Consider the following 27,331-nt stretch of genomic DNA (forward strand, 5'->3'; position numbering starts at 1 on the left):
GACCCAGGGTTCCATCTGCAGTATCACCACCACAAAAAAAAATTACCTCTGCATAAACACATTGTTCTTAAAAAATGTTTTGTATGTTGAAGATACTTTTCATCTTTCTGTTCTTTGCTTTAAACCCCTAGTAGTTGTTTTTACTGTTTATGAGAAAAAAACTGTTAAGCTTTATTATATTTTTTTCTGCATGGGGCAGATATTTGATTCCATCTTTTCAGTATACCTGTCTTTATTTTTAAAAGTTTATTCTTAAAAAGTTAGCTAGGTATAATGGCACATGCCTATAATCCCACCACTTGGGAGGCTGAGGCAGGAGGATTGCCAAGAGTTTAAGACGAGCCTGAAGTACATAGTGAGACCCTGTCTCAAAACAAAAAGGTTACAATTTTTATCAGTAAAATAACACTTTTTGGTCTCAAGGCTGAATTTTGACAAATGCTCAGTTTTACATTTTCTAGCTAGTCTAACTTTGTTGCTCAGGTTGGCCTCAAACTTGTAATCTTCCTGTTTTGTTTTTTTTTTTCCCGGTACCGGGAATCAAACTCACGACCTTGCGCTTGCCAGGCAGGCACTGTGCCACTGAGCTAAATCCCCAACCCCCATCTGCAGCAGATTCTTGAGTAACTGGGATTACAGGTCCCTCCCATCATACAAATGCACCAGTTAGTACACAGAACACCCAGAATACTCCCTTGTGCTAACTGTAGTTAGTCTCTTCCCCCAGTTCCTGGTAACCACTTATATTTTTTGTATCTCTTGTCTTTAAAAATTTTTTTTTCTTGGTGGGGTGGGGGTACTAGAAATCAAACTCAGGACCTTGTGTAGGCACTTGGGCCGCAGAGCTATATCCCCAGCCTCAAAATTTTTTTTAATAAAATATTTAAAAATTGACTTGATGTGTAGTTGTTTTGACAAATGCAGTCATATAATCACTATAATTATGACAAAACAGTTCTATCATCCTCTAAAACATTCTCTGCTGATTAACTCCATCTTTTATGCTGGCAACCAGTGCTGTTCTATCACAGTATCAAAGTCAGCAAACTTTCTGGAAGGGGCCATATGTAAATACTTTATAGTTTTTTTGTAGTCTCTGTTGCCACCTGTTTGCTGTGGTAGTACAAAAAGCAGTCATAGGTAATATTTAAAGAAAGCTGGATGTTGTGGTGTATGTATCTGTAATCATAACACTTGAGAGGTGAAGGCAGGATTGCTGTGAAGTCCCAGGCCAGCCTGGGCTACATACTGAGTTCCTCAATTACACAGTGAAACCCTATCTGAAAAAAAAAAAAAAGACAGAACATGGTTGTATTTTAGTTGAACTAGTAAAACTTTTATTTCTGGACACTGAAATTTGAATTTTATCTAATTTGCACATGTCAACTCATTTAAGAATATAAACACCTCTTACCTTTTACGCTGTATAAAACAAGACTGAATTTGGCCCATAAGTCCTAGCTTGTTGACACATCTTTTCTGTCTTATAAGTGGAGTCACATAGTATATAGCATGTGCCTGGCATTTTATTTAGTAGTGTTTGGAATTTTTAGAAAGTGTTTGGAATGTAGTTGCAGGTGTCAACAGTCATTTTATTGCTGAGTAGGATCCCACCCTATGGATGTACCAGTTACCCATTCTCCAGGTACATACACAGTGCTCTGTTTAGATTACATCCAGTTTTAATGGTTATAGTCAGCTGTATACACACTGTATAGGTTTTGGGTAAACAGGGTTTCATTTCACTTGGCACAAACTTATGAGTGGAAGCTGTACAAATTTACAAACAGCTACAAATCTAGTTCCAAGAGTGGCTGTGCCATTTTTCACTCCAGCCAGCAACAAGTGTGTTCCAGTTGTGTTGTAATTCTCCACAAAACTTAGTGCGAGTTTTGAGTTTTATATATTCCTAATACACACCTATTGTTGGAGAAACGATTTGCAAACATTTTTTCCCAGCCTGTGGCTCATCTGATCATACTCTTTTAAAAAAATTTTTATTTGGAAAAAAGATGGAAAAGAAAGGATAGTCAACTCCAGGGGGTGGTAGGGGGCATCAGACCTGAAAGCCCCTTGTCATTCTCTTAACTGCTTTGTTCAGAGTTCTTACTTTTGAGAAGCCCTGTTGATTAGTTTTTTTCTCTTATAATCGGATCATGCCTTTGGTGTCCTGGCTAAAATGCATTGCTAGACCTGGTCACAAATCTTTTTCTGTCAGTCTGTCTCTTGGCAGGACAGATGCTGCTTCTGGGTATGACCAACTTAAGCATCCTTAACCCACCACATGCACTTCAGGTCCAGTTATTTAGGGGAGTACCTCTTTGGTTCCTGCTAGAACATGTGCTTAGTCATAGTAACTTTTGACTGTTTCCTTACCATCTCTCTAGCCTCTGTACTCCTTCCATCTCACATGCTGCTATTTGATTAGCAAAATGATTTCATGAAGATTAACATCCTTCTGAGTGTTAAAAATAGCTGATATTTGCATAAGCCACTGAAGGCTGAGCCTTTCTATGTGTGCTGTGCATACTGAATCCTCACAACTTACACACTAAAAGTCATCTTTTACCAGGAAGGGAATGGGAAGATCAGGTTTTAAGACACACCTAGAAAATGGTGGAAATGGGCCTGAGATCTCTGACTAGACCCTTAAGTGGACCATGGAGCTGAAACAGTAGTGTTTACACACTGTTGGGTAGATTCCCAGGTTGGTATTCAAGGTCCTTGATACTGATCTCACTCTGTGTTCCAGTACTCTCCTGCGTCAACCTTCACGTGCTGCCAGGCTCCTGTATCCTCTATGAAAACCTAAATATTCATCACACCACCCTATCAGGGAGCTGCCCTCTGGAATCCTTTCTTAATTCATGTAACAGTTACTGTCATGCATTGCTTTTACTTTTAGGTCTCTCCATTCAAACCGTGACTGTTTCTAGCCATTCAGTAAATGACAGCAAATAGGAAAATAACAAGGCCAGGCCATAGTAAATATATCATTACAGATCTCTGTGTGTATATGTATGCTGTGCTGGGAACTGAACCCACAGCCTCATGCGTGGGGTCAGACCCACAGGCACAAGCACTGAGCCACTTCCTTGGGCCTTTTTTAGAGACAAGATCTTGCTAAGTTGTGTTGGGCTCCAACTTACAATCCTCCTGTCTCAGCTTCCCAAGTGCTGGGATTACAGCTGTGTACCAGCTTCTGAGTCTTATGATTTTGACTGGCATATCACAGGGCCAGTGGGCACAAAGGGGGTTCCTACTTTTGGATACTAAGTAGTGTAAGAGTCTAGATACATTAAGAAATAATTACATCTTAGTATATGTGCAGGCCAAAGCAAGCATGAAATAACTACATCTTGATGTCTTTTTGTTTTTTTTTTAAAGGGCTATGGAACAACAGATCAAAGTGTTGAGTAATTCCCAACTAATGTTGGTGATTATAGATAACTTAAATGACAAATCGAGCTTGCTTTAGCAACAATAAATATCCTAAGGATTTTTAGCTGCTCCCACCTCCCAGTATTAGGAATCAAACCAACAGGGACTCTACCACTGAGGTATATCCCCAGAATTGTTTTTTCTTTCTTTCTGAGATGGTCTTGCTGAGTTGCCTAGCCTAGTTTTCAACTCGCAGTCCTCTTGCCGCAGCATCCTAAATAGCTGGGATTACAGACGTGTGCTACCACACGCAGCTATTTTTGAGTTTCTTAATCTAACCTTCTTTCCTTTCCTAATACCACCCATTCTTTTGAGTATAGCAGAAGTCAAAAACAGCCCAGAGTGAGACCATTCAGGGATTTCAGAGCAGCACACTGTACCATATTTCACTGTATCAACTGAGCCAGGCTAAAGAAGCTAAGACACCAGCCAGGCTAAGAACCAGGATGTGGCAGGCTTGGGTTCCCACACAACACAGAGCTCAAGGCCTTACCATGACAGATGCAGGAGGGCAGCTTTTCAATTTATTCTTCGTAGATGTGGGTGTGGGAATAATCAACTCACCCACATGCTACCTTGGTTCTCCCTCCTGTCCAGCTCATCCCTGAGCTCCGGGTCCTGAAGCAGTGCTTACCCTGCTGAATGCCTCCTTCAAGCCTGAAGAAGGCTATGAGCTCCATCCCTGAAGGTATGGAAACCAACCTCAGAATCTCTGCACGTAACAGTGCCCAAATAGACATGTGAGTAACTGGAGATCTTTGGAAGAGGAAGCTGTAAATATGAGGAATTTTATTTTATTTTTTGCTGACATACTATGAGGCAAAACAAAATTGACACTATACAAAATAACTTTATAAAATATCATTCACATCATATTTTATCAGATTTACAGCATTCTGTGCATGTTAGGGGTTATGTAAGGAGGTGAAAAAACACTATGCCAAACTTTAGTATTAGTTTATATACACACAGTAAGAAACAAAACAGTAACTGTTAGGTATTCCATGAATTTATTGCAAAAATAGTGCAACTACTTAACCTAGTAAGCTGTAAAAACAAACTTGAAAGGACCCAGCTAAGCTTAAACACGACGATAGATGCTCAGTATCTCAGCATTTAGCTTTCTTCACCAGTTTATCTTACCCATCCAGACCACTCCCCACCTGTTCAGTCTGGGGTGAGTGTGAGGAGTAACAAAATGTGAAGACTGGCTCTTCAGGGGCCAGACTCATTGGCTGCTTTGGTCAGCAGCACCTTTTAGCGTCATGCTACTCAATGACAATTTTGTGAGGTCTGTGTTGAAAAATTAGAATGCCATGATTTGTAATTTTGAGCTTAGAAATAAGGTATCCAACCTCTAGATGACATGGGAAAGGGAATCAAGAAAGCAGCATGAGCAGAAAGGCTTAGGAACATTACTATCTGCTTATAAACATAGTATCCTTTTCCTCAGGTGTATCTGGGTAAAGTAATGTAGGGCAACCTTTGAACTAGATATTGCAATAAGTTTAAAACAAAATAAAGGATACTATACCTCTACAAGAGTAACTTTATATTTCTTTCAACAATCTATTGGGGTCCAAAAAAGCATATCTCTAAACAAAATAATAGAAGCAAAACAAAATGCTACATGTAAAAGCTAAAGAAACAAAATGCAGCATATGCAGGTTCTTTTTCTTGAGGTACCTATATAAATTTAATTACCTGCCCCCAAGTACTCTTGTTAGGTTAAAACAAAATGCATCCTGGCGAGCCAATCATAGGGCATTTATTATTATTGAGAAAGTGCAACAATGCTGATCTTTATATGCAGCATACTAAAGGATGATTTACTCTTTATAAAATATACCTTAAGTATTAACCTGATGGAAGTTAAAAAATTAAAAACATTTAACTAGAATATTTTTTTTTGAGATACTGCAGCAAAAAGCCTCCCAAATCAACTTTCAAAGTTTTGCCACAAGGAATGTTGGTTCTCTTGTAAAATTCAGAGATCTCCTTAAAATAGTAAAACTGTATACTATAGGAAAGATCCCTAACTTTTATTTCTTATTGGTATAAAATCAAATTCTTAAGACTTCAAAATATTGTTACCTCCAAAGAAGTAAGTTTAAAAAGATTGCCACAGTAGGAAAAGTCTAGAATTGTAAACTGCCAAATATAAAAGCATGGAAAGTTATCCATCTCCTATCTTATTTTGTTACCCGTCAGAAAGCTTTGCTAACTTCTAGAAATCCTGGGGCTGCTGCAGAAGGCAGATGTTACCCCTGCAGACAGACTTAGGCTCGCCCTTTCTCTGTCCATGGTCATTAGCACCTCCACTGGGCAGGCCAGGAGAGGTGAAACTGACAACAGTCCATCTGCTGCTTATGAAAGAAACTCTTAAAAAACAAGCCAGAGGAAGAGGGGCATGAATGGCTAAGACAGCAATGCTAAAATTACTTGTTTTTTTTTTTTTTTGGCCGCCCTCACTGGCACAGAAAATAAAGTGATTTTATATATATATATATATATATATATATATATATATATATATATATATATGCATATTATGCATAGAAGAGTTTGGAATTTATTGTTTGTAAAATATTAAATTTGCTCTTGGACATAATTTTTTCCTTTCCACAAGAGGGTAGTTGGGATTGGGATTCCAATATACCGCAGCAGTTGGCTGGGAATCTACCAAATTCCATGGCCAATTGGGCTCCTCTCCCCACCTGCAATAAAAAGTGTAATTCTATACTGATTTTTATGATGTGTTAGGGTTCAACATAAAAGGCACAAAATAAATAAAAATATTATTAAATAAACGGAAACTATGATTTCAAGTTTCATGTGGAGTTACATCTCACTGTTTGGTTACTTTTTCCAATTTAGTTTGACAGACTTAGTAAATAGCACCCAACTGTTTAACTGAGGTAGATCCACATTGTAAAGAAAGCTGGGTCCCCTCCATCTTACCTCTAAATTGAAGATGCTTTTACAAAAACAAAAATTCATTTTAATCACATGCAGAAGCAATAACAGGTGGCACTACCTGAAGAAAACTTAGAACATGAGCAGGTTTGTGAGTAAGATCTATGCCTAAATCATACTCTCCTGCTGGAGATAAATAAATCTCACATGGAGGAAAAAAAAAAAAAATCAAACATTTAAAAATAACCCTGAAAATGTCTCTAGACTTTCAGAATAGGTCTTTCTGCCTGACTGCCACAGAAATGCACAATGGTCCATCCATTGTCATTAAGCAAGGACAACAGCCAAGTCAGACCTGGAGAGGAGGAGGAAGGGGATTGAAGGGGAGGGGAGGGCAGGAGAGGGGAGAGGGTTACCAGATGCTTCCCTTTTTAACTCCAGAGAAAAGACTTGTTGAATTATGACATACATCTCGATCTGCACAGTTTAAACTCATTCTGCCTAATATTTTTGCATACTCTGAAACTCACAAATTTAATATCGGATTAAGGCTTGAAGTGGCAGTACCACCTAACATCATGCAAGCACTAGACATCCTCAAGACACACAGAATGGTATTAAACTAAAGATAATGACATGAAGCCTCAGAATTAGAATTAGCAGGTACTATAACTTTATAATTAATTATACAATCCATGTAGCAAATGAAAAATTATACGGAGGCCAATGTATATAAATAATAGTTTATACAGGAACTGTCAATTTACAAATAGCACTGCATGGTTTCTATATTGCAAGCACAAGACATTGTCACATAGATCCACTGTACAGGTATAAACGAGTCCATGGACAATACATAGAGTACCACCTGAAATGATGCCCTTTTAGCTGCTCAACTTCTTAGAAAATAGTAAACTTTAAAGGGACGTAATACATTTTGATTCAAAATGTCTTCTAAAATGTTTTGTAGGGGGAAATTAAGAAGGGGCAAGATCCACAGTGGGACTTTTGAATTCATTTTTGGTTCTTTTTCAATTATTTTATAAAAATAAAATAAAACTAGAAAAATTGATAAAACTAAGGGTTAAAACCCCTCAATACATATTAGGTATTAGGCAAGTAATCTGAAGTGTATCAGAGGTAAGAAAAGTCTGGGTTTAGGTACTACATTCTCTTCTTATATTTAATGAGTCATCAGCCACTTTGCTGCACAGAAACTTCAATTATTCTCTTACAACTTTTTTAAAAAATAAAAACTCACTTGCCTCTACAGTTATAAAACATGAATTTTCATATCTTTAGGAACTACATTAAAATCCACCACCAAACTCAGGACTTAAATTTCAGTATAATACTAAACTAGATAGTTGAGAATTTTAGCCATAAGTGAGTATTTGGCTTTGAAGGAGTAACCAAAACTGTTAATGCATTATCCCTCTGCAGCCAGTGACTCTGGGAGGGAAAGGCCTTTTCTATATGTCTATTTAAAAATAAATATGCTGGATTTCTCCCCCCCACTTTAAACCAACAAAATCATCCCTTGATAGGGAGGGGTCGTTTTAAATTAGACACTGGCCAAGAAACTGCTCAACACCTGGCTTGAAAAACTTAGGGATAAAAACTGCATTTCAGGCATGTTGAAGCTGGAGTCCTATATGCACAGCTCAAGTGACACCACACCTAAGTAAGCGGTTTCCCCGACAGTCACAGAAAATCACAAAATAGAACAACAATGAAAAGCATTCCAAAATAAGGACTGAATAGCACCTTACACCTGAGGACTTCACACACATTTTACAAAGACATGATTCCAACTCCTTTTAAAGCGATCTACTTCCATTACAAGACATTCTTGCTGAGTGACTAAGAGAACAAAACCAGTAGGTTTTGCTGATGGTCATGGTCAGTGCTTGACTAAGAGATGGTCTTGCACCAGTTTCCTGAAACCCCAGGAGAGATACACGCGCTTGTCAGAGCACAGAAACTATGGAGGGATCTGGCAGCAGGTACCCTGGCAGCTGTAGCCTGCAGGGTGTTATAGACTGCAGTCAGGAGCTGAGTGCAGAAAGGAGCTTCCAAGGCAGGAGGCCTGTGACTGACTTGTGGAATGATTCAGGCTCACTTCCACTAAAAATACAGCCCCAACAGAATTCCCAAAGGACACTGAGGACCAGACTTGAAAGGCACAGAGTCTGGGATTGGGTCTCCAGACACACTCAGGTGGGTGCTGGTAGAGACCAGAGGAAGGCCTAGGGCTATCTGCTTTTTGGGACAGAGAGCCTGCCCTGTCTTGCCCTCAAGGAGCCCTGCCCCCTCAAGCAGCCTGCGTTGGAACCCCTGGCAGGTAGATGGTGTGGGTGTTCTGGGGATCAAGTCACAGGTTTTAAGGACCATGAAGATTCCGGAAGAACTGGATGAGGGCCTTTACATCTAGTTCCTGGAGACACTTGGGGGGGGGGGGGGGGAGTCAGTATTTGGTGTCTTAGCTTCAACTCTGAACTACCTAAATCCAAGGAGGTTTTAAGTAGGAAAGAATTCAGCCTTCTTCCACCCCTCAAAAAAGGGGATGGGGTGATGTGAGGTCTTAATACTGCAGTCACACCACCGTGGGCACTAAAAGACCCAAATATGTCTGAATTATTCACTTTGACCAGTAAGAAAATTATAAGCAAAAGCACCAGCAATCTCCAGTGCTGTTTAATCTTTCACAAGTGTCAAGTGGGCAACTCCCCCCGATCCTGGAGATATGAGTGTAACCAGCTGATGGGCAGATCTGAGTGCAATGGTTCACATAATGGAGCCAACCCAGCTTCCTGATGCACAATGTCCTCTCAAATGCCCTCACTGCATTCTGGCTGAAAACCCAAGGCCAACCCTGAGGACCCAAGCAGCCACTGAAGCAGATCAGGGTCATCACTGACACCCACCCTAAATGTCCATGCTTGCAGGGTAAAGAACAGTGTGATGGCAGAATTGAAAACCTTTTCAATAAATCTGCAAGACACTTACTTAGCTCTTTCAGAATCAAAGCACACCATGTGGTATATGGTGTAAACAGCAATGGAACCCAAACCACAGTGTTAAAGGCAATTCCTCCAAGGGATGATGTATTAAAATCCCCCAGGCTAAAGTTAGGGTCTGATAGGCATCCGAAAGAGGACAAAGCCATCTTCACACACCCGGCCAACTGTAGCTGTGAACCTGTCCTGCCTTTACGGAGGAGGTATTTGGAGTGACTGCTGTCTTTCCAAATACTACAAAACTTAAGGAACCTACAGATAGAAGTGGAGGAGGCCAGAGAACACTGAGTGATCCACGTGTGGTGCGAGGGAAAGACATTCCTGACAGAAATGTGGATAATCACAAGAGGGTTGGTCAGAGGCACCAACTTTCAAAAGACAGACTTAGTGCAAGTCAGCCTCAGACCATCGCCAGAGCTGCTGGTGGCAACTTCTACTCCAACTGCAGACCCTGTGGTCTTTTCAAAGGGTGCTCAATTGGAACACAATGTTTTGCTTTCAAATCTTAGCTCATTTTTAAGTGAGAAGTGACAGTAACTCAAGTCCCAAAGCCTTTTGAAATCGTGGAACTATTTTAAATGTATTATTTGCACAAGAGTTGGTGTTGAAGCACCTTGGTGATTATATAGGGTATAAAAAGGGAGGTGAGAGCAGAGGAAACAATTTTCAACCCATTCAGAAGAAGTAAGTAGGAGGGAAAAAGTGCTTTCTTATATTAAACAGGGAATTGAAAGCAGGGATGCAGGGTTATTTCAAGGCTCCACCACACATGTGGTCCTACACAGAGACACTCCTGCCAGCCAAGGGATGGCACACTGCCCATGCAGAAAAGCCCTTGGTTCTTTTCATGCTGGCCTCTCAGAATGCTGGAATCTCAGCTGGACAGTGCTGAGGAGTCCCTGGTCCACTGACACAGCAGAGAAGGAGGGAGCTGCTCCTCCACCCCCATCACAGTATGGCACACACATTTTCAAGCCAGAACTGAATAGAGAGATGTTCACAATTCAGTTTATTTAGGCAACATTTTGGCTATTTTCAGTGTGGATAGCTACGCTTATGAGAAAACATGGATCTATTGAGAATTCAGAGGTAGCTTTTATCTGCATTTGTTTAACTAAAAAGTATTCAGAAACCACCTTCTGTAGTGATTTGGCTAAGCCAATACATTCACTTGAGACAATAAAATGGCAGAACATATGAGGAGAAGCAAAGTAAGGGACCATGATGGCACTGATGTGACATTCACACACACACACGACAGCCCCTCTGTACCTGACACTGGGTAGTCTGGCCAGAGTTACACATGGGGCTGGAGCATGAACTTCAAATCCAGCAGTGTCACGGCATAGGGACCAGCACTAGGTTTCAAATCAGGTCTCTCTGGCATCTATAGGTACAGCTATAATGACAGTTTGACATAACAGTAACCTCATGGCTTTAAACTGACACTGGCCAAAGGGATGCAAGGGAGACCACCCCACAGTCCATTAACACAGATCATGCAGAGGCTTCCTATCTGCAATGTCAAAGGCTGGTTTGGACTAGAAGGAAATGCTTGCAGGAGCCATGGCAAGTAAAAAGATATTGAACAAGACCAGGAAGTCCCAAAGATTTACAATTAATCCTCTTACATTCAAATCTCCAGATAACAGGAGAGCACAGTCTCTTTCAAACATATGGGAAACTTACTGTCAGAAAAACAGAAAAATGAATCTAGTTTGTCCTTCATGAATGGTTCAGAGACGAGGCTGAAGAGCAGAACAAAAGCAGGTCTGCACAACTCTTAACGTGTAATACTGAAATGCATGGTGGTGTCACTGAAGCGAAGCAGTGTCCTGTATTCACATCATTCTGCTACCATGAATCTATTTACAATCATTTAAGTACAGCAGATGCAAAGTTGGACATAATAAAACAAGTTGTCAAAAAAATCAGTGCAATTATTTCGAGTTGAAAACTTTTCCTTACAAAAGAGTCAAGCATGCATGTAATAGGGACACTCCATGACAGAGTCACATGTACACTGTGTCTACATCAAAACTTGTCACAGCAGCGAGACTGCTGGCATGACAGCTGGAGACAATGTTCTCAGTTACTTTGGGGAAAGGCTTAAAATATAAATAAAATATTTGCATTCTGCAAGTGAGGCGCATGAACACTGAGGAAATATCTTTTCTACTATTGTACATTCCTTTTCTCATGAGCGTGAGAGATGAGTCAAAAAGAGGTCACAGAAAAGTTTCTTATGGCTTGTCTGGGCCACCAGGATTGTCCACTGTCTGGATTAGGTAATATCTAAAGCGCCTCCTAATGGAACTGCCTTAGGTGCAGGAAAATGCCCATGAGAAAATCCTTGTAACTGTCCAACAGATCAAAAGCCATGCTGATGGACTACATCCAGTTCCTGAAGGCTCCATGACAAGCCAAGTGCTAAGTGACCACGAGCAACCAGGAGAGGTTGTCTCAGCCCCAAAGCTTCCTGGAGACACTCTGGTGTCCCAGCTGCATGAGGCATGCTGGTCTACCCTTGACATATTGTATCAAATATATAATTTGGCTGAAAAACTGCCTTGTAAAAATAAAATTTAAATCACCCTGCAGATCAATGTAAAAGCACATTGCTGCTGCATATATAAGAAAAACAATTCATCCAGAAAAATTACATTTGTGGCTTTCAAAAATAAATCATCCGGTAAACTTGAAGGTAAACATTACGTCATTTATAAAAGTTGGGTAAAATAATTCCTACCATATCCATCAGGTACCACATGCGCTGGAATATCCATATCAGCCAAATCAAACCAGAGCAGAAAGGAAAAAATAAATAGCAACATTTGCATTTAACAACAATAAAAATAACATATAACAATAAAATGCAAGGACTGAAACTGTCTCTAGTGACTGCTCAGTAATGGGGGTGAACATTAGGAATAACAGGCAGTGTTTAGGCCAGCTGAGAAAAGTTCAACTCTTACTCCCCATTTGCGACAGTGCCCTCCCAGAGCAAGCCAGCACAATGGCCATGTGGCCTTCAGACTGAAAGTGTGAGGCCATGGCCAACGACAACCTGACCTAAGGAGACCAAGCAGACCCTAAAGTGGAGTATCAACAGTATGTGCAAAGACTTCTCAGAACCAGAAAGCAAAGGCAAAACCAAAACATCCCTTTCTTAAGAACAGATACACTCAGTTTTACAAAATTTATCTGAAATAGGAAAACGTGAGCTTACAATATGCAAGTAACAGGAACTACCAATGGCTCCCCTGAGCTTGCATTTCTAAGTTCTCACAGGGAGAACTGCTGAGTGTAACGAACAGTGGTAAGAGGATGAGAGTTCAGTAATGTTTTTAAAAAATGAATATTTTTAAATATACTAGAAGAGTCCCACTATGGAAATCTAATTGGGAGATCTCTTTTAAAGAGATAAACTCTAGCTTTTCTTTTAAATGGATCCAGACTTCTACATCATAATTTTCACATTCAGTTTGCTTAAAGCAAGGCACACCTTACTTAACAGCGGGGTGGGAACAAAGCCAGCAAATGGGCAAGTCTCAATCCTAAACAGGCGGCACTGTGGGAGGCGCACCAAGGAGGAGCCACTGGGGAACCTGGCAGCCACAGTCCAAGGAGACGCAAGTGCCCTTGTAGCTTCTGTGAACAGGGCTTGGACTTATCTTACTGTATTCTGAGGTTTTGCACTGTCTCAAAACGTATGCTAGTAATGGAGGCATTGGTAGAAATTAGGAAAACAATTATTTACCTGAGAAATTGTAACTACAGCCATTTAAAGTGAATCGTCAGACATGTACAAAGGTATGTAGCTAACTCAAGTGGAGACATTTGGTCTGTTAATGTTTTTAGTATTAAAAGCTTATAAAATGAGCATAGGGCTATAAAAAGTACACTTCTTAAAGTACTTTGGCCCACTAAAAAGAAAACGTACACTTCAAAATGGAAAAACAAAACAAAAACCCTATCGGTCTAATTTTCTGTCAGCCTGCATTCTTCCTTAGGCCTTAGCTCGCTCAAGGCCTCTTTGCTTTGCTGAGGGGGTCCTCCCAGCTGGCCCCCTGGTGCCCCAGGTGGATAGCCTGAGTAAACCTCAAGAGCTACACCAGAGCTGCAAGTGATGGTTTAAAATGCAGATGCCCAGTGGCCCAGGAATTTGCATTGACAAGACCCACAATCCCCGAAGACTGAAATCCTGTTTTTGGGGGTAGAGACACATGGTTGCAGATGGCTCTAAGAATGGCTGAAACTAACCTAATTTCAGATTCTGAAAACTGACTAGTCAGAAGAGTCCCCTCTTCAGCTTCAATGTGCCTGGTGAGCTAAGCTCAGTATATTTGTGCCCTTCTGGAAACAGGAGAAAGTGCCATTTGCCAAAAAGACAACAGGCAGCTGCAGTGCTTCTTAATGCGGGGGCTGCTGTCACTTAAAGAGTAGAAAAAAAAAGATACAGCAAGAAGAGACTAATGTCATTAGTAAGACACCTACATGCACACACAGACACACACTCCACTCGGAGTACACATCTTCACAGATCACAGCTACCCCTTGTCACTGCCACCAGTCTAGGCCCAGTGTTGGGACCACTGGGCCAGGGGCTCTTGGGCCTTCCCACCACGTCCAAAGCAGGTCAATGATGGGGACAGGGGGACAGAGGTGGGTGCCTATTCTAGCCTTAGGCACCACCTTTGGGACCCTCACTCTACCACAGTGCCAGAGGTAATGTCACACAGGGCTGGGGAGGGGACATCAGCAGGGAGAGAGGAAACCTATAGAGCACAAAGCAGCACAGGGGAAGGCTCATTTCCTTCCTTTTGAACTTCTAAGTAGAACATGGATCTGATTCTTACTCAAATTGTATTCAAGGACCAAAAGCTCATTCAGCACAAACAGCAATTGTTATCCTTTAACATCGTCCATGGTGTCACTCTTAGTGCAACGGTTTCTAGATAGGTAAACCCCATCTGGGGCCCCAAATGCAAATCCTAACCAAGCAGTCTCTGCCCTCTGTTGCTTGCCTTGGGCCTCTCAGCCACTGGCAGCTCTCTTGGTTTCAGTGCATAGATCCTATGAAGCTTGCCCACCAAAACTGCACACCGAGAGAAGTGCACTCCGACACATGAACTTGTTTCCCAGCGATAGAAGAATAAATTCCATTTGTGCTTCATCAGCTGAGTGACACATGGGGACAAGGTGGCAGGAGGGTGGTGACTGGTGGGCACACTGTCCCTCCCAGAGGTATAGGCTACAGAGTCCACAGGGGAGGAGGATCGCATCACATGAAGTCAGTTGCATATTCCTGTACTTAAGCACTAAGAGCCACTAGAGGTGGCCCATCTCCAGGCTCCAAACACTCCTGATATGCGAAATAGGTCACATGAAGCACCCCGTAGTCAACAAAAGGAAAACAGCATCTATCTATCACATTAATACTGCAAACCAGATATATATATATTTTTCTCTTACATTAAAGACATAACAGTGAAAAAGGATTGTACTGTATTTATCACCACAGACCCGTATTCTTTAGAAACTTTGGAAAATAAATGTCACAGTCCTATAGAACAAATCTTATGATTAGACTGTCAGTATATTGTCTTTTTCTTTTAAATAAATTTTTATTAAAATGGCACTTGTCTGCCAGTCTCTTGACCTGTCACTGCTGTAAACACACATGGCCTACCTGCCACTGCTCCTTTGCTGAGGCCATGTGAGGCAGGCAGTGGCATGGTGAGACATGCCCATGGCTGCCTCGCATGGCCACCTGGCCTTGGGGCTGTGGAGCTTGTGCAGCCATGCCAGGAGCACACAGCATCGCAGGGATCAACATTAGTGACAACATCAAAATGTTCAAGGCTTTAAAACCACAATCGTGTTTGTGTTGCTTTCACTCTCGGAGAACATTCACAGCTAGTTTGAGCCCATCAATTTCATAAAGAATCATGCATTAAAAACAAGTAAATTGAATGATCAAATAAATTAAAAATGTTTTAAAGCCCTGAGTTCATAGACTGGTTTTAGGAGATTTTTAGGAAACACGGGGTTCTACTTTAATAAGCAGCTTATAGATTTTGGCAAACCATATTTCCTACGACAATGGGGTCTCATACAGGTCTGCAGTTCAAAATCCAAGTTTGAAATCTGGGACGGAAGGCATTCTGGAAAATGGAGAATCTAATAAAATCGATGACGTTTCATGTTCGATGCTGGCTGTCACGGAAGGGCTGGGCGTCTGTTGGTCTGAGTGTAGCTGGTCTCATGTGAATCCAACTTGGTGTGCACAATCGCTAAACACTAGAACATGTCAAGCAAAGTACATGGTGCGCAGTGTGTCCTGATGGACCTGGACCGCCTTGGCCAATGCTTGGTGGTCTCGCCCGTTGCTCTGCCCAGAGGTATGGCTTCCCTCAGCACTGCAGGGACACAGGAAGGAGGGGGAGAGAGAACACAGCCTTTGTTTGATGAGTGAGTGAGGATAATGCCTCAGATACCTAGGGAGGGGAGCAGTGTGTCTCCAGCCACCATAAAAGCATCAACACTCAGGAATATCAGCTCTAGCAATTCCTCATTTGGTAAAGCAGCTGCCAACCCTGTCAGAAACAACCCTAACAGTAACCTCCAGCCAGGTACAACACTCACCTGTCGTGTTCCTTATCCACCAGGTGGTACCTGGCTCGGAAGGCCACCAGGTGAGCATAGTAGGCTGGTGCAGGGATGGACACAGAGCGTGTACAGCGCACATAGGTGTGACACAACTGGTAGGTCAGAATCTGCAGCTCATCAGAAGAAAATCGATTGTCATCCCAAAGGACATGGTAGTGAGAAGGCCTGCTTGTCCCCTAAAAAGCAGATCACAGTATCAGTCAGACTCACTGTAAAATCTTTACAAAGAATACTGTGGAAAAATATTTAATGATAAAAAGCGATGCTTATATTATTATGAAAAACTTATCAGGACAATCTATCTTAAAGTCTCCATATTTATAAAGTACTGTACATGCAGGAAAATCGGAACAGACGTAAAGCAATTATTAAAGGTGGGCATAATTCCAAATAGCTAGCAGAGAGGATACTGAAGGTTCCAAATACAAAGAAATGAAAAATGTTTGAGGTCATCATACACTGTACACATACATTACCTCCAACCTGCACATCCCTCCAGACAAGGGGATGGAGATACTGTCATGCTTCAGCAAGAGTAGTCTCTTCTGAGAGCCACTCTGGTTTGAAGGGATTCTACAGGTTGAAGGTGACCTGACAGAGTCCAACAGCTAGTGAGTGCCACACAGGATGGTGAGGGTGGAGGGGTACAATTATAAGGAGTGTGGATACACATTAGGAAAATGAGAGCTTTTTTATCTTTTTCTTTTCCAACATATAGACAAAACTGTAGGCAGGTGTCCAGAAGTCTCCTTTCCCTTTGCCCTGCTCCTCTCACCCTATATGGTAACTATGTACCTTAGTTTCCAGCTGTCATTTCCTTTTCTTTTTTAAAACAAAGATTGACAAATATACAGATATACACCTATGATGGATATATAATACACACATATATGATAAACATCTATGAGTATATATATATATACAAAAAAAAAAAAAAAAAATCACACCACACACCCTTAACCCCTAAATGTGTACCTTATACATCAATTAAAAATCAAAAGGTATTTTTAAAAAATGACTATTGAGGAAAACATCTTCTGGATGGATCAGGTGCTGTACCGTGTTTTATTTATAATAGCAAAAACAACCTCCAATAAAAGCTTTATATATGAAAATAACATTTTAAAACAATAGCCTGAACATGAATATCACTTTACACAAGTTTTTTTTTTTTTTTTTTTTGCTTGAAATCTTTTTAAACACAAAGGGGAGTTTACTCCCCTTGTTTGATTACTCTACCCAGGGCAGCCCCAGCAGTTGACACCACAGGCAGCCACTCCCTGGCCCCAGGTCCTTCAGTTTAGAGCCTTGTCCAGCATTGAAGCCCTGGGCAACTGACAAGTGGTAGAGTGCTCTCACCCTGACAAACCACTGCACACATCCCTGCACTTAGCTGGTGGCTACCAGAGAGGTGAGACACTGTTTGAAGTGAGAGAACCCAAAGTCATGGAGCATGGGCCCTCCCAGGCCCTTCCACACCATAAAGAAGTTCCCATGTTAGAAAGTTCCCAGGCAGAAAAGAAGCCAGAAGTCCTGGAGGGAAAGGGTCCCCTCACCAGGAGGGAAGCCAGCAAAGGGCTATGGCATGAGGGGACAAAGGCTGAAGTACTGCAGCCTCATACAGCAAGTATGCCAGCCCTGAAGGCACGCGCACAAGTGATCTGCACCAAGAAACGGTGTGAAAACCTTCACCCTCTGAAGCATGATAATCACTCTCAGGATACCCAAATGGGCTGTAGGCTCTGGCCACAGAGCATGAGGGGATTTTCATGCATGTGGACACCTGGAACTGTCCACACAGGCCTCCATCCCTACCTGGATGCCAGCGTGACTACACAGGTAGAAGTCAAACTCTGTTGGGTGGGTGATTTTCGTGTCCACCGTTGTGCCTGCTGGAATGTTCCCACTCTTCCCAACCTGCAGCAACACAGGAACCTCATTAGTCACAGGACCGGCAGGGCCCAGTAGGCAGAAGTGAGCTAGTACCACATCACCTTCAGGGTCAGACTGCCACAGGGAAGTCTTTACATTGGCTAGTATATTGGCTCAGCGGGAAAATGCTAACACCTAACAAGTATGAACAACTGAAGTCCTACCGGGCCACAGTTATTATTATTTCCAAGGCTAGGCTTTCCTGTCTCAGCCTCCCACCCAGACTTCTAGGCCTACAGGTGTGTGTCACCACACCCAGTTAATTTTCAGATATCTTTCTTAGATCCTACCTCCCCTTGGCCTTCCCTGGTGCAATCTCAGATGTAGACTTTATTCTTCCTGCACAGACACGCTGAGTTGAATGGCCCTAATCGGGAAATCCAAACGTGAAATCTGAAATGCTCCAAAATATGAAACTTTTTGAGCACCACATGATGCCACAAGTGTGACCTCATGTGACAGGCCAACGTCAAATCACAGATTTACTAGAAACATTGTATAAAATTACTTTCAGGTTATGTGTGTGAGTATATAAAACATTAATGGATTTTTTGTTTAGACTTAGCTCCCATTCTCAAGATACTTCATAATGTATGCGCAAATACTAAAAGTCAAAAATCTGTAACACTTCACATAAGGAATACCCAACCTGTACGTTTTTTGGTACTGAGAATCGAACTCAGGACCTTTTGCTTGCCAGGCAAGTGCTTGTGCCGCTGAGCTATATCCCCAGCCCTACTTTTATATTTTAAATACATATTCAAGAATCCACTAGCATTGTGTTTTAATGTTTTATGGATCAGAAAACTGCATATTGTACTTGTTTTGCTCAGTTTTAGAATTTTGAGGCATATCTATTTAATGTAATTTCTTAATTTCCTTTGCAGAAATGAATGCTAATATACAAATAGAGCAAACCATTTTTCCTGTTGCTTGACAGGTAATTTTTATTTTTCTTTCCTATTATAACAATAGTGCCATAAATAGTAATTATTCTTCTTGAGATGGGGTCTTGAACTTCTGGGTTCAAGTGATCCTTCTGCCTCAGCTTCTTAAGATGCTGGAACTACAGGTGCACACTCCTGTGCCTGGCTATTCTTACATACACGTCCTTAGTCATGTGAGTTTCTCCAGGATAGGTAAGTAGAAGTGCCAAACTGTGGTACATGTTGGTTACCAGTTGTTTTTTTTTCTTTTTGGTACTGGGAATCGAACTCAGGACCATGTGCTGCAGTGAGCCACTGAGTTGCATACCACTGGCCCTGATTATCAGTTTGTACTCCTATCAACTGTGTATGAAAGCTACCTTCGTAATAATGTACTTACTCTGTGCCAGGAACTGGGTCAAGTGCTTTACATGTGTTAACTCAGTCTTCCCGAGACCCTTGTTCTAGTGGGTGGTAGTACAGGGAGGCAGAAAGAGGCTCAGTGACAGTTTATGGTCAAGCAGCCAGTATATGCAGAGGGTAGGTTTGAGCCCAGGCCACTTGGTTCCAGACCCTGTACCCTTAAGCCCAATAAAAAGAAAACATCCCTCCCAACATTTAGTACTAACAGATTATCTTCATAATGTGAGTTAACAATTCCTCCCCCTTTCCCAATCTCTGAAACTTTTTACAAGATGATTCCTTAAAGGTTTGATGAAACCTGCCTGTAACAAAGCTCCAGACTAAAAAGTAGCTTCCCTCTTTCTATTCTCCTGCCACACTGTGAGATAATCTACTGCTGAAGGTTTGGGGAAACAAACCTATGAAACTGTCAGGGCCCAATGCCTTTTGGGGTGGGAGACTTTGATTACTGGATTATCCTCCTGAGCTGATTTTGAAAATTTATATAATTCCACAACATTCATTTGTATATACTTGTTTCACACAAGTTTCCAAATTTATCTGCATTAAGTTGCTAACAATCTTCCATATGATGTAAATAACACCATCCTTTTGGCAGCAATAGCCTCTGTTTGGCTCCTTATGCTGATGTGAGTGTCTTCTTTTGTTCCTGCAGAGCCTTGCTCAATCTGTTTTCTGGGAAGTAGGTTTTGACTTTAATTTCCTTTCTTACTTCTTTTCTACTCCATTATTTGCATGCTGAGAAGGGGAAGATGGGTGTGGATGTCACCAGGTAGAAGCAGCCTTGAGAACCCTCTTGCCTCCTGGTGGCTGAGACCTAGGGGCTGAAGAGGGGGCAGGGGCCAAGCCCAGCACTGCACAGCATCCCCTCTATTCCTGGAGACTTGGGTTCTTCTTTCCACCCTTCCTTCCTACCTGCAGGCTGTGACTGTTCTTATTCTTGTTTTACAACAAATGTATCTAACGCACCAAAGTGCCATCTTAGATGTTTGCATGTGGTTCCATACAGCATTCTCTGAGTTTTGTTTGGTTCTGAGTACAGTGCAATTTCTATTCTCATCACACTTAATGCCTGAGGTACTTAGAAATGAATTAAAAGTTTCAAGGTTCTTAAACTTTATTTCTACCGTTGACTTAATATTTAATTGTATTATGATCAAAATGTATGGTTTATGTAAGTCTGAAGTTTGAAAGTATCCTGAGACTTCCTCTGTCCTCGTAGAAGGCTGGTTTTAATTACCCTTTCATGTGATCTCAGCAGTTGATATGCAGGAGTCTATTAGATCTGGCTTATGGATTTCACCCTTCAATTTTTATTTTTCACATATTTTTGCCAGATTCAATTTCTCATTGGGATGTGTTAACATATCCGTCTGGCGATTTCTGAAATTCTGTCAGCTTTTCTTTGTTTTTATTTTATTTCCTCTCATTAGGTCATGGTGTTGGGTATATTCAAGATCATAGCTGCCGAGTCTTGTGGAATCATTCGTCTTACTGTGACAAAGTATCCCTTTTTCTCACCATAACATTTAACTTCTGCTTTGTCTTCTATTTATGCAAAAGTATTCGTGCATTTGCTGGGCATGGTGGTAAACGCCTGTAATCCCAGCATTCAGGAGGCTGAGGGAGAAGCTTGCCCCAAGTTTGAGGCCAGCTGGGCTCCATAGTGAGTTCATGGCAAGCTTGGACTAGAGAGCAAGACTCTTGACAAAAAAAAAAATGTGTAGCGGGGTAGAGGGCAGTAGGGAGCCCAGCTGAATAGATCTCAGCCCACTGCGCCATGCTTGCAGTCTGCAGGTGTCAGACAAGGCCTCGCCCTTCCAGGTATCATCTTCTTCAGCAGCTGCTTAGATGTCAGCTAGGGACAAGGCATTCTGTCAGGAGCACAGAAACCACTTCTGGCCCAAGGACTATTTTTCTTCAACTGTGGAGAATTCTCAGTTGCTAGAGATCACTGAACTGATTTCTGGTGCTTATAGATAGCCTCCCCTGAAGGCTCCAGTTGACCCCACTCTACCACATTCTCTTTGACAGTACAGTGGCATAGTCCACTGCCATGGTTTCCAACTAGCTCCTTCTCAGAGCCATCTGTTGTGGTAATTTATCAGATAAATGATTTCTCACCACTCAGAGGTCCCTTCCTAGACATCTGAGGTGGTGTCCCCATGAATCCTTTGGGAGGCCAGCATTTCCCCAGAATGTGTGGCCGTAGCTCTGAGTGTCTGCCATGGGCCACATAGTCCAAGTACTAGGAGCTCACCCGCTCATTCTTGTCAGTGCAGAAGAGCCGTGTATGGTGCCTCTTCTGCACTACGATGAACGTGATCCCCGGCTGGTAGTCCTTCTCCAGCTTAATGCAAGCCTCACGGATGGCCAGCAGCTCATGATGTAGGACCTGCAGGAACGAGGGGGGAGAAAGGACAGGCATCAAGGCTTTGTGCTTCCAAGGCCTCTCCTACCTGAAAACAAACACCTCAACAGTATGCAACATCTGATAAACACTGTGGCTCTAGCACTATGGGTACATATGACTCTGCCCTTTTGAGCCCATGTTCTGCTCTGTATATACAGCAAATGGCACCCAAGTTCCATGGTCAAATGGTTTATACTTGCTTGGCCACAGCCCCTAGAATGTTCCCAGGAAATGGCATCAACGGAGGAATAAGGCAGTGTGGGGGACTCTCAGGCATTAATCCATTCAGCTGCTCATTAAGCTTAATTTTGTTCTTTTGTTCTTCATGGAAAAGAGAGAGCTCTACTGGGGAAGACACTGAATGAGAGTTTAGACCTGAGCTCAAATCCCAGCTCTGCTACCAACTGGCCACATGACCTTTGGAAACACACATTCTGATCCTCAGTCTTTATACATATAAAAGGCAAACATTATGCCTCAAAGCCTCTGCAAGAAGATGAACAGTGATGTGTGAGACATTCTGTACATAACTATCAGGCACTTTATAGAGTTTTGTTGTTGTTTTGAGACAAAATCTCATTGTGTTGCCCAGGCAATCTGCCTGCCTGAGTGTCACCAGTGCTGGGACTTGTAGACTGGTGCCTGGCTGCACTTTAGATATTTAGTAACAGTCCCAATTATTGTGTGACAATGTCTGTAATCACAGTTCTTTGGGAGTACTGCAAGTTCAAACCTAGCTTTGACAATTTAGTGATGTAGCAAGATCCTGTCTCAAAAAAGGGGCTTAGAGATGTAGCTCAGGGCAAAGGTCCTGGATTCAATCCTCAATACAAAAAATAAAAGTCTTGACGGCTATGCAGAAAATAGCTGTGGGAATTTTGTAAGGCAGATAGCTCCTCTCTACCAGAGAAGAGGGCTTTGTGGTACAAAATGAAAGGATTGGGAGGTCAGAGGGGAGCACCTTCTAGCCAAGAAGCCCAGAAAATGTTACTGAGAGGTAGCTGGGGCCGGCAGCACAAATGGGACTCTGGGCCATGGGTACACAGCACAGGAGCTGCCAGCCCAGGCTCCCACAGAAACTCAGAACCAGAGGCTCAGGCTAGGAAAGGCCTGGTGGTCAAGGAGCAGTTGTTTGTTCCTCTCCCAGAGGACTGTGGTCTCAGAATGATACCACTGCTCCGACTCTGAGCCAGGAAGGCACATCTGGCAGGGTGCCTGGTCATATCCCATCAGCCTGGTATCAAGGCAAGTGGAATTCTTTTTTTTCTCCTTTGGTATCAGGAATCAAACTCAGGGCTTTACACTTGCCAGGCAGGCACTGTGCTGCTGAACTACCTCCCCAGCAAAGGAGTAGTTTTTTTTTTTTTGCTGGTGGTGGTACTGGATATTGAACCCAGGATCTCGTATATGGTAGGCAAATGCTTTACTGCTAAGCTATACCTTATCCCAGGGCTACTGGGTTCTTGAACACCTCAGGCCTCTGCAATAACACAGGTAGCTAGTAAGGATGCTGTTCTGCTCCGCTCCCTCAGCACTGGGTGTGGCTGCTAAGTCTTACAGCTACCTTCACTGCTTCCACTTCTCCCAGAAGCATCTCCATGGAGTGGGGAGAGGCAGAGTAGAGTCAGTCCCAAGCCACTGAGGAGAGCAGAGCTCCAGGACAAGGTGAACCTGTTACCACCCCAAGGTACCCTGATAGGGGCTGCTGCAAAGACCAAAGAGCTCCCCTTTCCCCTTGGCAGTGGACTATGCCACTGTACTGTCAAAGAGAATGTGGTAGAATGGGGTCAACTGGAGCCTTCAGGGGAGGCTATCTATAAGCACCAGAAATCAGAAATCTCTCCCACATTCAGTAACTCTCCTACCTTCCGGATCCATCATGCCAGGTTTGTGGATGCTGCCTTCAAAGAGCCCCCAGTCCTCTCCGGCCCATGCACAGTTCTCCTGGCTTCTGCCCCCCGTTTACACTGCAGACAGAAGACTCCCAGACACAAGGTCTCTGTCCCCCAAAGATCTTACCATGAAAGCTCACCAGACCTTGAGCTAAAGCTTGGACTTCTAGAACACTTGGACAGCTTACTGTGCTGCTGAATTTGCAACTGGCCTGGCTGGATCCTTACTCTCATGTCCCCAGTGCCCAGATGGGGATAAGCTCATACCCAGATCCGTCCTGCCTCTGCATCCTGGCCTGGAAAAAACCGAGTTTCACAGCCTCCACCAGATCCCGCCTATTTACTATGACCAGGTCAGCCCTGGCAGCAAACAAACTGCATCTATATTTGCAATAGTAAGTGGATGGAGTGATGGTGCCACACAATCAGGCAAATCACAGGCATCTGAGGACAAAAAGCATGCTCAGAGAAAAGGTAACCAACCTGCTGGAACTGGCCCTCAGAGACACCGTCGCGGTAGAAGATGATGCGGGTGGGCTTGAAGCGTGTGGACTTGTAGAACTGGATGAGGAGCTCACGCACCATGGCAGCCAGGTCCTGGATGATCTCCTGCCGGTGCTGCTGTACACGCACAGTGGCACAGTAGCGGTTGGGGTGTGCATCCATGCTGCCCACGACCTGCAGGAACATGCAATGAGCACCTGCAAGGGCGCCTAGGGGCTTCACATCCTGGGCACATGCTAGACAGACAGTAGCCTGCAGATGGGCAGAGGTGTCTCAATTGGACCCATGGTGGCAGAGTTGGGATAACTAGCTTCTTTACTTTCCCTAAATGTTTGGCAAGAGTGCTTGCTTATACATTCCAAAGAACAAAAGCTTGCCTTACGGTACACTGTAAAAATAGGTGATTACTCAGAGAACTTTATTCTGCTTGTGACCAAAGATGGTCGAATTAATCTGTCCAAAGAAAGCAACCAGTGAGAGTCTCTGGTTTTTTTCAAGGCAACTGCTTTCCCACAGAGTCATCTGCATAGTAAACACAGCAACCCCTCACCCATTTTGACCTTAGGAGGGTGGGCTGACCTGAAGGCAAGCTGGGCCTGTGAGCTGTGGTCTGAAGGGTCGATCAGACAGAGTGCAGAGAGGAAAGTGAGTGAAAAGAGGGAGTCCAAGAGGCCTCTGGGTTTCTTGGTCAGGAGAGGAAAGAGTACAAGGCACAGCGATACTCAGTCCAGTGAGGACCATGACCAGCCACTCCAAGGCTGCCCCTCCACTTCTGGGTAGAGGCCTACTTCCCTGGAAACCTTACAGGAGGGGCTTCTTCTCCTGAGGCATTCTCCCAGACTCCAAGGCCTCTGTCTTGCCTGGGGCTATAAGTTTTCTCCCAAACGAAGTGAAAATAGATAAACCTTGAGGTGTTTCAAGTTAGTATGAACAGAAATAATTAAACACACAGAAATCTGTTCCTATTGAGAACTGTGGAGATAAACACACAGGTTTCTGTTTTTTGAAAGCTTGGAAAGTTTTAGAGTCTTACGACTCTAAAATCCAGAAGCAGATTCAACACTACATAGCATTTCTCCAAGAAAACAAAAGGTAACAGGAGTTATTAAGGCAGGAAGATGACAAGAGCACATGCCAGTGCTTTAGAGCCACCCAGCTGTGCGCTGACCTAGCTGAAGATGCCAGAGTCCTGACTTCCAGCTCTACAGACCAGAACACAGCTACCTTGAGGTGTTTCTGGTCTGCTGAGCTACCCTTCCTGATCAAAGGCAGAGATACTTGGAAAAGTGAGAAAGTTGTTCATACAGTATGTGCTGGGGCTGGAACTATGAGGCCAAGTGGCAGGAGCTGCCTTACTTGGTGTTGATTCCATAAAAGGAAGCGTGGCCCTGAGTAACATCTGAGCACAATCCATGTGTGTTTGTACACATAAGCACACAATACACATGGTAGTTTTCTTCCACCAAGGGCAACCTATTTGGTTCTCTTTATGTTCACAACCCTTCAGACTGATCATACAGTGATACAAGCATTTTCTCAGCACCGACTATATGCCAGCCTGGCAGGTCCCCATGTACAGAGCCTGTGGGTCCCATTTTCTACCCTGCAGCCCAGTGCTTCTGAGGAACATCTGCCAGGGAGGCCAGGGAACATGCAAAAAGGCATTCGTGGGGTGGGTCCTAGGTGGTTTCACACAAATGACCAGAATTAAAAAAAAAAAAAAAAGCTTCATGCTTTCTTCCATTTGCTTAGCCACCCATCCTCCACCTGGGGAGCCGTGCGTGGCAACATACACCTTTAATCTTAGCACTGAGGAAGGATGGGACTGGAGGATTTCAAGTTTGTGCTCAGGCTGGACAAGTCAGAGACCTTGTAAATAAATAGATAGATAGACAGATAGACAGACAGACAGACAGGAATAGGAATGTACCTCAGTAATGGAGCACTCCTGGGTTTGCTCTCCAGTAAAACCACTCACTCAGTCACTCACTCAATCAATGAAGAGGCAAGGGGACTCAGGTTGACACCCTTAGCACCTTGTATTCCAAAGTCTAAAAACTTCACTGTTAGCAGGGTGTGGTTTGATTCACTCCTTTAGATAAAAGACCACTGCAATGGTGACACTGAACCCTGTTGCAAACAACTAGTGTGGCAGCTGAGCAGTGAAACTGAGGCCCAAATGGACAGAGGCTGAACAGGAAGCACTGAGCTCCATGCTGGACCCTGGGAGACCTGAGGCTGCTGTTCCCACCCAGACTGCATCACACAGTCTTGGCTGAAGCTGGTCTACACACTTTGTGGATGGGTTAAGCCACTCAATTCATGTAGCTTCTTAGAGCCTATTTCATGCCATCCTCAGTGTCCCCGCAATCTCCTGTTTGCCACGTCGCCCAGATCTCACCAAATGAGCAAAACACTATGCCTTTCAGGAAGAAAGCCAGCCCATGTTGTTGCAAAGGGAGCACAGACAGCTGAGGCTCCTGCCAGGCAGCATGTCACCAAACAGGGTGCCCCGAGGACAGTGTGGACACACTCACTGCGGCAATTGAAGGCTTCTTCCCATCCCCAGCAGGTGGGTGAGTGACATCTGCTCCCAGAAAGATGACAGGCTGCTGGAATACAGGAGGCCTGTGGGGAGAAGCAGGTGTTGGGGCCAAGGCTTAGGACATGGCCTGACCTCTGTGGACATGACATGACTTACTACTGTCCTTTTTTAGGTGTTAAAAAAAATACATATAGTGGCCATGTTTTTAAACAGTATTTATCTTTAAAGACACATATAAACTTCACAGACAAAATCACACAAAGTCTGAGATGTGCTTCTGAATAACCAGGGGAGAGTTAAGGGTGGGGTGTATCCCAGACAGCACTGACTGGGGATTGAGGGTTGTTGAGGCTGGGGTCAGGCACATGTGGGTTCATCATTTCATACCTTCTACCTCTATATACACTTGAAAATTTTACAAGAAGTCTTATGATTTGGGTGTGGCTCAGCAGCAGAGAATTTGCTTAGGTTGTATAGAATTGATACCCTGGTACCTCCCAGAACAGGAAAAAAAAAAAGCCCCATAGCATTCCTCATCCTTCAATTGGCAGCTAGAGGCTACTGCAGGGCTTCTCTGCTCCTTATAATGCTGTGTTGGGCGATGGTATCCTTGGCGTTCATCCACTAGGTGCCCACAGCACCAAGCC

At 43.1% G+C, this 27,331-nt stretch overlaps 1 protein-coding gene and 1 long non-coding RNA gene across 9 annotated transcripts in view; one reads left to right on the top strand and one right to left on the bottom strand.

Moving 5' to 3' along the window:
* The first annotated feature begins 860 nt into the window (after nt 1-860).
* Nucleotides 861-24,104, top strand: LOC102025329. The gene is made up of 3 exons (XR_001236562.1): nt 861-4,181; nt 18,869-18,921; nt 23,630-24,104. It is a non-coding gene; the product is annotated as an uncharacterized LOC102025329 (long non-coding RNA).
* The window catches only part of Ago2 (argonaute RISC catalytic component 2), a 66,682-nt gene continuing 43,561 nt past the window's right edge, over nt 4,211-27,331 (bottom strand). For all 8 annotated transcript variants that reach the window (XM_005398058.2, XM_013521313.1, XM_013521314.1 and 5 more), the window contains 6 exons: nt 26,677-26,767; nt 24,119-24,313; nt 21,591-21,725; nt 17,865-17,966; nt 16,026-16,225; nt 4,211-15,799 (listed from right to left, as the gene is read on the bottom strand). In XM_005398058.2, the coding sequence (XP_005398115.1) occupies nt 15,691-15,799; nt 16,026-16,225; nt 17,865-17,966; nt 21,591-21,725; nt 24,119-24,313; nt 26,677-26,767 (832 nt within the window). In that variant the 3' untranslated portion in view covers nt 4,211-15,690. The remainder of the gene's footprint in view (nt 15,800-16,025; nt 16,226-17,864; nt 17,967-21,590; nt 21,726-24,118; nt 24,314-26,676; nt 26,768-27,331) is intronic.

Source organism: Chinchilla lanigera, unplaced genomic scaffold, assembly GCF_000276665.1.
Source record: "Chinchilla lanigera isolate Chin_1 unplaced genomic scaffold, ChiLan1.0 scaffold00060, whole genome shotgun sequence".
Classification (NCBI taxonomy): Eukaryota; Metazoa; Chordata; class Mammalia; order Rodentia; family Chinchillidae; genus Chinchilla; species Chinchilla lanigera.